Raw genomic sequence first — 13,488 nt, 5'->3', positions numbered from 1 at the left:
AAATGTGTGGTGAGGGGAGCCCCGTGGACACTGTAAAATTGGGCAACTGTCGTCACCCTGAGGCTGGGGCCAGGAGGAAGTGGATGTTTAACAGGTGCCTAGTTACATGTCCCGTTGGCTGTCTTGCACTACTGTCAGCATAGGGAAGAGTGTGGGGAGGGCTGGGTAACTCCTGTGTAAGCCACTGTGTCACCCTGCTAATTAGGGCTCCTGGGACTCCTCCCCAAGGCGGGGACCAGGCCCCCCCCCCCCATAGTAATAACTGGCCGCTCCCCAGCCGGGCCCTCACTGCACCTTCCTGCCACTCCGGGTAGCATCTGGGCCCTCAGCTCTCCCTCGTCTACTGGTCCCTACAACACCCCTGGCCCCAGGGATCCCAGCCCAGGAGGACGAAACGCTGAGCCTAGAGACATGAGAGTCCATGGAGCATTCCACCTTCTGCTCGTGTGCCTGAGCCCAGGTATGGGGCTGGGGAGTGGCAGGGGGGGCCTGCATGATGCCGGATGGGCAGGAAAAGGGCAGCGAAGGGCTCACAGAGGAACCTGGAAGGTGGACTGAGATGTCTTCTCACCCTCGCCCTGCTGCTACCGGGGTTTGTCTGTTGTCAAGGGGGCCTCTCCCCAGGAGAGCCCTGCACCTGAAGGTTTGGGGCATGTGTTCTTGTATGGTTCTTCACGGTGTCTGTGAACATGTGGGGCTCATACGTGTACGCACATGTTGTGAATGGGAGCATAGGGCTCGCCCAGAGTTACTGGGGGATCTGGGGGTGGGGTAGGAGGGGCAGGTGAGCAGCAAAGCTGGCTGGGGGTTGAGGAAGAGCCTGGGAAAGATTCCCTTTCCATGGGTCTCTGTGCTTCCAGCAGGAGGGCCTCTCCCCCAACCCTGCTTGCCTTGAGAGGGCAGAGCCTCAGGCTGGTGGAGTGTGAGTGGGCCAGGGAGAGCCGGGGCCTGAGACCTCTGCTCAGGGCCCCTGTGCTGTGAGAGTTCCAGGGTAGCACCCACCCCCTCTCGAATAAGCCTGGGAGGGTGTGGAGGGTAACTCCCAGAGCCCCCTCCCTGGGGCACGTCTGGAGGGCAGGGCTCAGGATTGGATATCATGGCTGCCTGCCTGGGATGGGGCAAGTCCCAGCAAGGGCCCATCTGGGTGGGCATTGCTGGAAATGGCTCTGAGACCCTCCTGGGGGTCTGGGTTCAGGCTAAAGGGGCCTGGGGGAGGAGCTCAGGAAGGGAGGAGCATTTTCAGCCTTGGTGTGAGAGTACGAGTATGTGTGAATGACTGCATTTCTAGCAGGATGCCTGCAACACCCTCTCTGTCTGGCAAGAGCTGGCCGGGCAGAGCTCACTCAGGAGCTGTGCTGTGGGGACCTGGGACATCTCTGTGTATAGTGTGTCTTAATGTTATAATGCACCAATCCCTTCTGTGGGAGCCACCTTTTCTCCCCTCCCTTTTCTTCCCCTCCCTTCTCTTCCCCTCCCTCATCTGCAGAGGGAGGGTTAGGAGCTCTGGAGGAAGCTGAAAAATTCACAAAGGACTTACAAACTTAGAGTAGACATGACTATTGAGGTGTCTCCTCTTCCCCGGCGAGCCTGTTGTGATTTCCTTCCCTCCCTCCGAGTCTCTACGCCCACCTCTCTCTCCCACTCTGGTCTTCTTCCCTCCCTCCAGCCTCTCTCTTCTCTCACATGCCCTGGAAATACTTCCTCAGTGCCACAGCAAGAGGAATGAAGGTGAGACACCAGGGACGACTTCCTCAGGAGAGCGAGGGGTGCAGAAAGGCTGGAACCCTTGGCAGGAGGTTGAGAAAGCTTTTAGGGAGTCGGAAAGGCTAGGGTGAGGCTCCCTGGCCTGGGACAAGGGCAGACACTCTGCCTAGTGCAGGGTGGAGGCACCCTCTTCCAGCCTGTCCTTCCTTCTCAAGCCCCCTTCCCGGAATACTTACCTTCCTGTCCGGCTGGCTCCCAGGGCATGGAGACCATTCTCTTGTTGTGGGTTGCTTTCGGCAGTCCTTCCCCAGGGTGGGGCCTCTGCTCTCTGCTGAGCTCTGGCTCATTCGTGGTTTGCCTTGTGACAGCCCAGGACCTGGCAGATGGCATCAGGATCCTTATCTCAGGAGTGGGCTGGTGTTAGCTTGGCCTGGCGCTGGAGGAGGCATCACCAGGTCCCGTTAAAGCCCCCAGCAGCTAGCCTGCCTGCTCTGGGTTAACCTGGAGCCTAGCGGGGGTTAGGACATGGCTGACGGCCCAGCCAGGATTCCGAGGGGCAGGTTCAGTGATGCCTGAGTTGTTAGGGGTGTTGAAAGGGTGCCTGCTGGCTCTCTAGAACCAGACTAAGCTTCTGCAGGTATGTCTGGTCTTGCATGAATACACATGCGGGGCTCTAAGTGTGCACAGCGGGTGTGTCTTCTGGATTAATGCGCACTTGTGTTTGTGTGTAGATGTGTGTCTGTATGGATTCGACAGTGTGTGTGTGTGTGAGAAGGTGGGACTGCATAGGTAGGTATCTGCATTTTGAAGGCTTATAAGAGTGTGTCTATGTGTTGATCTCTTTGGCTGTGACAGTGTGCAACTGTGTGTGTGAGATGCTCTCCAAGTGTGAAGGTGGTCCCAGGAGAGAGCCAGAGAAGGGCAGAGCACGATGAGTTGCTGAGACCAAGGGCTGGGGCTCCAAAGGACTTGCTGCCTCTCACAGGAGGAGAGTGAGCCAGGCTGGGGGAGGGGCCGGCAGAGGGAGGATTGCAGGAGGCTGGGAGGTGGCATGCTGCCGGCCCAGCCAGGGTTGGGGCCCTGGGCACACCTCCACCTTCATATTCCTCTCTGGGTCCAACCGGTTGGGGCTAGCACTTGCCTGGGGCTTCAGGTTAGGGAGGGAGAGATCACTCCTGAGCTTCCAGATCCTGGCTCTTCATCCCAGGCTGACTCAGTGCGACTGAGGCTGGCAGTAGCGGGAGGGGCCCCAACTGGAGCGAGCACGTGGAGGTGGCCACACGATCACACAAGGGGAAGGACGCAAAGCGCACAATGCCACACGCCTTCACGCGAGGCTCACCAGTCCTACAGATGCGTGTGGCCATGGTCCCAGCACCATCGTTCACTATCACACACAGACCCAGCTAGGCTCCCGGTCACAGTCACGCACAGGCACGCACTATCACTCAGAGCACTTACACAGCCAGGCACTCACTGTCACACGGGCATACAGCCAGAGACACACGCTGTCATACACAGACACACAGAGACATACGCATTCTCCTGCTCCTTGGGCTGGAAAGGGACTCCAGGGGCCACGGTGTCCATCCTCCTGCCTCTAGACACGATCACCTCACTTGGCCCAGACAGAGGTGGCTTTTAACCAACGAGCCTCTTCCATCAGAGCACTTAACAACTCTATGTGCTCCATGTGCCTGTACACACACACACACACGCACACACACACGCACACACATGCACACACATGCGCTGTCACGTAAATATATAAGCAGACACTCTACCTGGTCATGTGTGTGAATCTCCCTACAGTACACATAAGCAGCCACAAACACTCGTAAACATGCAACGTACATATGTGTATACACCCATACATGGATACACAATCGTGCAAACATACAAGCATTCTTTTTTTTTTTTAAGATTTTTTTGATGTGGACTGTTTTTAAAGTCTTTATTGAATTTGTTACAATATCACTCTGTTTTATGTTTATGTCACGGTTCCTTGGCCGCGAGACACGTGGGATCTCAGCTCCCCGACCAGGGATCAAACCCGAACCCAATGCATTGAAAGGCGAAGTCTTAACCACTGGACCACCAGGGAAGTCCCCCATACAAGCATTCTTAACAGCTATATATATATACAAACTGTATAGATGCAACCCTACACAATCGTACAATAGAGACATGCTTACACAAGTCTGCATAGACATGCGTCTATCAATTCACGCACACACCTATGCACACGCTCAGAGCAGCCCCTCCTCGTTGTGGAACCCTCACTGAGCCCTGGGTCGCCACTGACAGGAATGGTGGAGGGAGGGGGGCTGAAGCTGGCCACCCAAGCCCTGGTCCTGCTCCCCTTACCCCATCTGCCCTGCCTGTGTCCTAGCACTGCTGCCCGCTGTGCGGATCGGTGGGAATGCAAAAGAAGTCCTGAACCTGGCAGAAGGTGACAGCGTGAGACTGAACTGCCCCTACATCCTGGACCCTGAGGACTCTGGTTCTGATGCGCTGGGCATTGAGTGGATGCAGGTCAACCCAGAACCCTCACGTCGGGAGAAAGTGGTAGGTGCTGGGCACAGGATTCCCCTTACTCTACACTTCATGGCGTCTACCTGTTGGGCAGCCAGCACCCTGAGGGGAAAAGCAGGGCAGATAAGAAAACCGAGGCCTTGAACTTCCCCCAAGACTTCTCAGAGAATGAGGGAACAGGGAGGAGCTCTGTAATCACCGATCAAGTCAGCCAGTGAGTCAGCTTCCTCCCACCCCACTCCAAAGGGAAGACGAGGCACTGTCCTGGCCCAGACAATGTACTTCCAGCTCCGATGATAGTCTTTGATTTTGAGTACCAGTCAGCTGCTCTGTGTGCCAGCAGCTTTATACATCTCATCCCATTTAATCCTCACAGGCCCCTGGAAGGTAGACGTTAGGCAGAGAGTGCTTGATCTCATCTGATCTCACACATTCTGTTAAAAGTCAGTGGATCAGGCATCATTGTTCCCATTTTTCAGCTGAGAAAGCGGAGTCTCAGAAAAGTTCAGTGCATTGCCCAAGACAGCCAAACCACAGGGCCTTCCTTGCCTCTCCCTGTCTCACCATCTCTGTTTTCTTCTCTTCACAGTTCCTTAGTTACGGGGACAAGAGGGCCAACCATGGCGACCTCCCCGATCTGCAGCAGAGGGTCCACTTTGCAGCCCCAGATCCCAGCCAGTACGATGCCTCTATCAACCTCTCGAACCTGCAGATATCCGACTCAGCTACCTATGAGTGCCGGGTGAAGAAGACCACCGTGGCCACCCGGACGGTCATCATCACTGTCACAGGTATGACCAAACTCCTCTGAGCTCCTCTTCCCCAGACGTCAGAGCCAAGGGCGGCTTGGCCACCCTGAGCCTGGCTCTGCCTCTTGGCTGGACCCTGGCTCACAACTGCCCCCTCCCCTGCAGCACGGCCTGTGGGGCCCAAGTGCTGGTTTGAGGGCCACATGTCATATGGCCATGACGTGGTGCTGAAGTGCTTCGTCAGTGGGGGCAGCCCGCCTTTCACCTACAAGTGGAACAGGATCAGGGGGAGCGCCCACCCCTACCGTGCCAGTTCCTACCAGTCCCAGGACACCTTCCAGTCTGAGTTCTCCTACGACGAGTCCTTCAGCTCCATAAGTCAAGGTGAGGGGACCCGGGGAGAGGGGAAGATTGGGACGCTGGGTCCCGCTGGGGCTTCCCTGGTTCATCAGTGGCGCCAAGTCAAACATAAAACCGCTGTGGGAGACCCCTCCTGTGAGCCTGTGCCAGAAGCTGCTATGGAGGGAAGAGGAGGCAAAAGGGGAGAGTCCGTTGAAAGCAGTATGGTTAATTTGGAAAGAGCATGGTCTGAGGTAGAGCTGGGCTTGAATCCTGGCTGGACCATAACTGGCTACAAGACCCAGGCAAGTGGCTTCACCTCTCTGTGCCTTAGTTTCATTCTACAGTATATGAAAAGGGAATGATAATGTCTATCTTCCAGGGGCAGGTACGGATTAAATGGATGAGGTGTATAAAGCTTCTGGCACAGGCAGAAGCTGCCTAGTACTCACAATCAAAGACTAGCAGAGCTGGAAGAGACCTTAGACTTCCTCTGGTGTAACCCTGTACTCGCTGTACAAATGAGGAGACCAGGGCTCAGGGAGGGGACATATTTCCCTAAGGTCACAGAGTGAATTCATGGTTTCTCTCCTGTTGCTGGGAAAGGGTCCCTTCCTTGCCTCTCTGTTTCAGCAGGGAGAAGGTGACTCACCTGGAGAGTGGGGTGGACCTGTGTGTGTGCGCACACCCTTTCCTCCTTCCATGCCCCACCCTGCAGTGGTCTAGGCTGGGGTGAAGCTCTCAGAGACCAGGCCCCTCGGACTCACCATAGCTCTCTGATGCTCCTTCAGTTTCAGGCATGAGCCACGGTGAGCTGGTGTTGGTGCATCTCTCCCACAAGGATGATGGGCTGTACCAGTGCACAGTGGCCAACCATGCAGGCCACAGCGTATGTGTGGTGGAGGTGAAGGTCTCAGGTGGGTGCAGGGGCAGTGGCCCTGGAGGCCCCGTGGCTGGGAGGGTTGGACTGGAGAAACTTGTGCTGTATATTGGAGCCTCAGCTGGCTCTGCCTTCCCACTGCCATCAGTGCATAGCTCTGCCAGGGGCAGCTGGGAAGCCCTAGGAAAAACATGCAGACATGAGGGGTTAACTTGCATCTCTCCATATATTCCTCCCTGTGTGTCCAGGGACCCTGAGATCCCCTGGGTCCCCCATCCTCTTTCCCACAGACACCCTGCCCCTGCAACTCCTGGTTAGCCAGGCATCTGTCAGTCTGCAGAAAGCCTGACTAATCTTTATTTCTCTCCCCAGGAGTCGCGCACATAGGAATACTCATTGGCATAGTGCTGGGCTGTTTACTCTTGCTGGGCTGCCTGATGTTGGGCATCTGGGGGCTCGTCCGCTGCTGCTGCAGAGGGCCCCGCGGTGCCTTCTGCTGCCGTAGCCAGGTCCGCAGAAATGCCTGCTGCGACTTGCCTAATGATATCAGGTAAAATCTGATGCCTGTTGCTGTGCTGCAGGGGGCTGGCGCCCTGCCCCTTCTCACCCCTGCCTGCCACCGGCTGGCTGGGATCCCCACCCCAACCCTGCCTGCCATCGCCATGGAGTGCTGGGACCCCAGCATGTTGACCGGCCACTCGTCGTATGTTTTTTCTCTCTCCCCCTTCCCATGTCCAGTCTTCACTTCTGCTTCCCTGCCCTCCATCTCCCTCCCGTCTTTGCACCTGTCTGTCTGTCTTATCTAGACTGTAAGCTCCTGCAGGGCAGGGCCTGTATGTATTTTCTCACTTTTCCCCTGTATTGCACCGGTGAGAACTCTTGGACATGCTTACTTAAGAAGAGTTAAGTAATATAAATAATAGCGCTAATAACTTATATTAGAAACAAACTAGAAATAAAAATAGAACAAGACTAGCAGTGCTAATGATTGCAATGCCCTGGGTATGGAGGAAAAGAGGGAGAAGATTAAGAGGCAGGTGAGGAGAAGGGGGGTGGGCAAGGTCAAGGTTAGTTAAGGAAAGGACAGGGAAAGCAGCTCCTTCTGGATCTCCAAGGTGACCTCTCTATCCGAGCCGGTGGTCCTGCGAAAAGCTCAGAAGGGGAGTGGAGGGCGCCTGGATGGGGCTGCCTGCCTACCGTGGGCTGTCCGGACACGTGTGGACAAGCCCTGTCTGGAGGGTGGGGATGGTGCCCCCGGGAGTCCTGCGGGGTCGCTGGCCCAGGAAGAGGCAGAGAAAAGAGTAGGTCGAGGCTGAGGTTGAGAGGCGAGGGCAGGCGGAGGGAGGCGCGGGAGAGGAGAGGTTGCCAAGAGCCCCTGGCTCTGCCCAGGCCGTGCCCACGCCGCGCGGCGGAGGAGCCCGCTCACCCGCGCGCCTGCTGTTTTCCACAGAGAGGACGACGTGGCGCCCGGGTGCAAGGCCAAAAGGCGCGGCAGCAGCGTTACCCACATCTTGGGGTACCCGATGCAGAAGATCAGGCACTCTCTGAGCCTCAAATACGCGCCTCCTCACTGCGAAGGCTCCGAGGACTTGGCCCTGGCGTCCAGCGCCGCCGCCGCCGCTCTAGACTGCAAAGCGGACCAGTCCCGGGTCTACGTCAAGGTCCAGAGTGCAGAGCCAGCCGCCTGCGCCGCCGAGGGGCCGCTGCCGTGCAAGGATGGCCTCCTGGTGTGAGCGCGCGGCGCCCGGCTCCTGCCCGGCCAGGGGGAGGGTGCGGGCTCTTTGCCTGCACCTGGGGACGCGCTCGGGCCGGCGCCGACCTCGCCTGCCTAGGGCCGCCTGGCGGCAGGGGGCCTGGAAGAGTTTCCCTCGGGAGCGGAGTTGGGCGGCTGCGCCTCCTCCCCTAAAGTGGGAGGGGGAGGGGGAGGGAATAGAGACCATCTCGGCCCTCTCCGCATCCCCGCGGCCCTGAGGCTCGGGCAGAGGGAGGGAGGAGGAAGTGTCCGAGAGCGCTGGAGGCCGGAGACCAGGTGTCCCCAGCCAAGGCAGAGAGACCCGGGGGCCGGGTGGGTGGGGGTCTGGACTGAACTGTGCGTGTGAGGCCTGAGCTCCGAGGCGGCAGTGTTAGCACAATAAAGAAAATGTAAGACTCGAGACTGAGGTGACTGTGGTTCCACGGAGGGTTGGGCATGGGGTCAGGGTGGTGGGCCCTGCTCAGGGATGTGGGGGGGCGTTGCTCCCTCTGTCGTCCCGCATCATTTCTGCACCATTTCCCCCCTCCCCCTCCTTAGATCGGGAACAGTTAGAGCTGGAAGGGGCCGTCTAATCCTATTCCTTCCCTATGCAGATGGGGAAACTGAGACTCCTCAGGCTTGATTTTAAATCCAGAATCCCACTTTTCTCTTTTATTCCAGAAATCAAAAGAAAGGAAACAAGGTACTGGCAGGGATGACCTCTCTGAATATTCCCTGACCATTCTCAGCATCGTCCTTCCTTCTCTCCTTACCTACGAAATCTTGACTTCCTTATCTCTCCCAGATGTATGCCGTCCTTCTCAAAAACCGGGAAGGGTTTCAGAGTCATACTCTGGGGGTAGAAAGACCAAATCCATCTAACCTAGTCCCTTTTTTAATGGAAGGGAGATTGACATTTATTGGGTACCCTCTGAATTCCAGGTACTTTCCCATATTTTGTCTAATTTAATCCTTACTTTAATCCTGTGAGGTGCAGTATCCATTATACAGATGAAGAAACTGAGGCTCAGAGGATCTAGTTATCTTAACCAAGGCCACAAATGTAATAACAGGTTTTGATCCAGGCATGTCTGACTCTGGGACATCAGGCTTTTTCTTTGACATTTGGATTCCTTCTACTGCATGCCTGACAAAAGATATTTTCTTGACAAAAGACCTCTTCTTGAATACCTGCAGTGGCATCTCACTACCTCCCAAAGCAGTCCATTTGGGTCAGAGATATATCCATATTCCTCCTTTTCAACCCAATTTTGGACCCCACATAGTTTTTATCCCTTGGTCCAAGTTCTACTCTTAGGGAGCCCTAAGCGTCACATTTCCAATTCAGCTGCCTCTAGTGGACCAAGTGGCTGTATTCCATACAGGATGACTGCAACAGGCAAAAAAATGGACCGATGCCTAGTCTAGGGGTTGAGGGTCTTCTGAAGAGCATAGTACTTGAAGGTCACTCTGTTCTACCTGCCTCTGCCCTGTTGCCATCTGCCTGTTGAGAGCCCAGGCATTTCCTTTTCTTTTTGCCTCTTCTTCTCTTGAGGAGAAGCCGGGCTTCCTAATTCTTTCTGCTTCTACCCTGTGGCCAGGTGAAGTGTGGGGTATGGATGGACCTCAGAGTTTGTTGACAGAGGAAGCCCCCAAACCATGCTTGGTTGTACATAACTAGGAAACCCTTCTGGTTGGCTTGGTTATTTGCAAAAGCGTGATGGCATCTCTGGTTCTGCCTTGATAGAGCTTGGGAAGAGAAAGTGGAGATGATGATGGGACAGAGGGAGCCAGGAACAAACGTCTTGGAGTGAGGGCGGGGAGGTGGGGATTATTGAGGATGGATGGGGATACAGCGGGTAAAGGGATTAAGCAGTGAGGGGAACAGAACTGCAGGAACCATCCATCCCCTCATTTATTTGGAAACATTTATGAGCACCTATAGGATGATTTGTTCGTAAATAGTTAGAGCTTTTGGGCTTCCCTGGTGGCGCAGTGGTTGAGAGTCCACCTGCTGATGCAGGGGACCTGGGTTCGTGCCCCGATCTGGGAAGATCCCACATACCGCGGAGCGGCTGGGCCCGTGAGCCATGGCCGCTGGGCCTGCGCATCCAGAGCCTGTGCCCTGCAACTGGAGAAGCCACAATAGTGAGAGGCCCGCGTACCGCAAAAAAAAAAAAAAAAAAAAATAGTTAGAGCTTCAAGCAGGGCGCTGGGCCTGGCACACTTTTGCCCTAAGGCAGGGGATTGAATAGGGTGACTTGGGGAGGGCTCTCCCAGTCTGAGGAGCCTCCAGCTCAGCTTTCTGCAAGGAGGTGAGGGACAGAGTCAGTCAGCTGTACAGGTTGTGTTGAATGACATCATCTTCCCCATTCTAGCAACCAGGGAGCTGGGCTCAGACTTAGCCTTCCTTTGAAAGGTGAGAACAGCGAGGCTCTGGCAAGAAAAGCTCATTAAAGAGCCGTAAGAGATTTTAGAGAGACTCTGCAAACAACTTTTGGCAGGGTGACTCAACAGAGAAGCCAGGGGAGTTCCCGAATCCCTAAATAAATTATCACTGCACTTATCACCTCTGGGTGAGGAGGGAGGGAAGTTTCTGCTTCTAAGGTTTTGCTTCAGGGACACCTTGACCTTTTTTCATTTCTCCTGCGTGAAATCTTGTCAGTGTTAGAGGAGAACAATTTCTGGTGGTAAATGTTTACCAGTGGCTTTGGGAGCGAGGTTGAGGGTATAGGGGGCTGGGAAGCCCTGATGTGTATCATGTGCTATTTCCCTGAATAAAATTCTCCTATCATGGCTGCTTTCAGGCTACCAGCATGATGTCCTGGTGTGGAATCGTGAGAAATGTGCAGTAACACACCATCCCTGCCGAAGTAAATAACCTCAAGACCTGAGACAATCATGAACTATAGAAACTAATTAGGAAGGGATGAATTTTGAGTACTTATCTCCTGTGTCTCAGAAGAATTCACTTAATTGTAAATTGATATAGTTTAAATTTTAATAATGGCAGCATTTAATGATTGGCTTGCAAAACTTAGGCAGACCACGTCCCCAGGCAGGCAGAAGGCTGTGTACACAAATGTTGCTTCAAGAGAGGGAATCTTGGGGCTTCCCTGGTGGCGCAGTGGTTAAGAATCCACCTACCAATGCAGGGGACACGGGTTCGAGCCCTGGTCAGGGAAGATCCCACCTGCCGCGGAGCAACCAAGCCCGTGCGCCACAATTACTGAGCCTGTGCTCTAGAGCCCACAAGCCACAACTACTAAGCCCACAAGCCACAACTACTGAGCCCACATGCCACAGCTACTGAAGCCTGCACGCCTAGAGCCCATGCTCCGCAACGAGAGAAGCCACTGCAATGAGAAGCCCGCACACTGCAACGAAGAGTAGCCCCAGCTCGCTGCAACTAGAGAAAACCTGCGCGCAGCAGCAAAGACCCAACACGGCCAAAAATAAATAAATAAATAGAGAGGGAATCTTAAGTTCAGTCTTGATTTTTCTCATTTTTCCAGAGAGACACAGACAGCACCAAGTCAGTTGTCTTCATCCCACTTCCTAGTTCTGCCTTTTTGTGTCCCAGCCTTGCGGAAACTGAATCCTAGTTCCTCTGGTCGATGAAAACTTATTCAGATAATTTATATGTCTTTGGTAACCATCAGAAACCTAACTTGGCATCCACAGAATTTCCGTGAATGGGTCTCCCGGGGCATCCAACCCTGGAAAATCTACTCAAGGGACATTCGGAGTCCTTCTTGACTCAGTTCCTTCTCTAATCCTCTTGCTTAGGTTTTAGGAAGTAATTCTCTAGTCATCTTCTCTTAAACCTGAAATTCTCAAGAGCATGACTGTATGGAATCCCGGTGATTTTTCTTCTGTGCTCCTAGTAGAATAACTATCCTTGCTGCCCTGTTACCTTTCAGTTACTCTAGGCCCAGTCACATTGTGTGACTCTGGGGAGGGATTAATTTTTTTTTTTTTTTCCATGCTTCACTAGAAACAAAGGAGTTTTGAGAATTCATTACCCAGAGTCACAACTTAAGCAGCAACCTGTCTGGAGGTTTATCCCTGTAGCCTCTGCTCCAAGGGAGCCTCAGGTGAGTCTCTGGAGTTTACGCTCTTTGTCTATCCAGCCCACCTGGAGGAATCATTTCATTTATTCCTGGTGTACGGGAACAAAATTGTCTCCATTCAGTTCCTTTCAGTTAGATGAGGAAAAACATGGCAAAGGGAAAGAACGTTGAGAGATGTGGAACTGTACAGGCAGGGAGATGGTGGAAAAGCATGGGCATGGTCTTTGTGCCTGCCAGTGAGAAGAGGACAACATAGTCTTCTGCCACCCTTCTGTGGCCATTGCCCTCAGCAGTCTTCCCAGGTGTATTTTATTTTATTTATTTTTTTTAATTTATATTTTTATTAATTTATTTTTTCCGGTTATATTTTAGAAGGACAGCAGGATGGGACACTGTTAAGGAGGAGACTGAAGCCCTTGACAAAGGCAGGTCATTGAGCAGAGGAGGATGGAGTGAAGCTTTCGAGCTCATTTTTATAGTGGCTGAGTTTGAGGTGATGGTGGGCCCATGCTGGGTGTCTTGGGGAGAAAAGAAGGAAAAGAGGGAGGAAGAAAACTTGTACTAAATATTTGTGATTTAGTCATGCCCACATATGCAAAAGAAAAGTCCTCAGTTTTGGATTCAGACAAACCTAGATTCCTTGTTATTATTAAGCTCCCAAAGCCTTAATTTCTTCATCTTTAAAATGGAATAGTAATAGGGCTGTTTTGTGTGACGTGCTTATTACAGAGCCTGGTACATAGTAGGGGCTCTGCGAATGGTTGATCCCAAGTCCCTAGTCTTCAATGTAATTTCATCTCCCAGAGGAGGGCAGGCCTGGAGGCAGAGATCTAACCACACAGGGGTGGGGGGTGGAGGCTGAGGCAGTGGGAGGTCCAAGGCAGGGAGGGAGTGAGGAGAATGAAGCCTTAGGATTGAATTTGGGGATGGCTCACCACCTGGGGGATGAGTCAAGCAGCCCAGGAAGCAGCAACTAGAAAAGTAGGAGAACCAGGCCTTGCTTCTGAATCCTGGGAGGCACGTGCATGTATTAATATTGATGACAGTCCTCTTTAGTAATGGTGATACTAATAATAACAGGAAGCACCTGAAACACAAGCTCGGCAGGGTCCGGAGCCAGGCATGAGGATGAGCTGCGAGAATTCTCAAGGCCCCTCCTTGGACCAGGGTGTGCCCACTGGGCCCAGTGCCCACTGCAGCACCCCATGGAGCACTGACCTGACAGCCCCTCCAGCAGGGTCTCCACACAGCTCTCCCAAAGCTGAGGAGAGACCCTCCCAGCTGAGGGCACAGAGATTTTCTTCAACGTTTTTGGGGGAATCAGTTCCACCTTGGAACTGAGCTCCTTCAGTGACGACAGGCCCCACTTGCTGCCTATCAGGCCCTACAGATGCCCTTGGTCAGGGCACCTCCCGTTCTTCTGCCTGGATGCCACCTGCAGCCTGTGGCCCCTCCCCTTCCTGCCCTGACTCGCCT

At 53.9% G+C, this 13,488-nt stretch overlaps 1 protein-coding gene across 3 annotated transcripts; it reads left to right on the top strand.

Moving 5' to 3' along the window:
• Positions 1–286: 286 nt before the first annotated feature.
• Positions 287–12,713, top strand: VSIG8 (V-set and immunoglobulin domain containing 8). Of its 3 annotated transcripts, XM_027094992.1 has the most exons (8): positions 289–460; positions 4,097–4,272; positions 4,829–5,030; positions 5,154–5,372; positions 6,119–6,244; positions 6,580–6,757; positions 11,937–12,036; positions 12,385–12,713. In XM_027094992.1, the coding sequence occupies exons 1-8, from the start codon at positions 412–414 to the stop codon at positions 12,409–12,411; spliced, it is 1,077 nt and encodes a 358-aa protein (XP_026950793.1). In that variant the 5' UTR covers positions 289–411; the 3' UTR covers positions 12,412–12,713. The 3 variants fall into 3 exon arrangements, with proteins under 3 accessions (XP_026950792.1, XP_026950793.1, XP_026950791.1); XM_027094991.1 differs by having other exon boundaries at positions 287–460; positions 11,937–12,713; XM_027094990.1 differs by lacking the exons at positions 11,937–12,036; positions 12,385–12,713 and adding an exon at positions 7,658–8,110 and having other exon boundaries at positions 290–460.
• The last annotated feature ends 775 nt before the right edge of the window (positions 12,714–13,488 follow it).

The sequence above is a fragment of the Aethalodelphis obliquidens genome, unplaced genomic scaffold, assembly GCF_003676395.1.
Source record: "Aethalodelphis obliquidens isolate GAN/ISIS:26980383/991018 unplaced genomic scaffold, ASM367639v1 scaffold90, whole genome shotgun sequence".
Lineage (NCBI taxonomy): Eukaryota > Metazoa > Chordata > Mammalia > Artiodactyla > Delphinidae > Aethalodelphis > Aethalodelphis obliquidens.
Note: the sequence above shows the minus strand (reverse complement) of the source record. Positions and strands in the feature narration are given on the sequence as shown.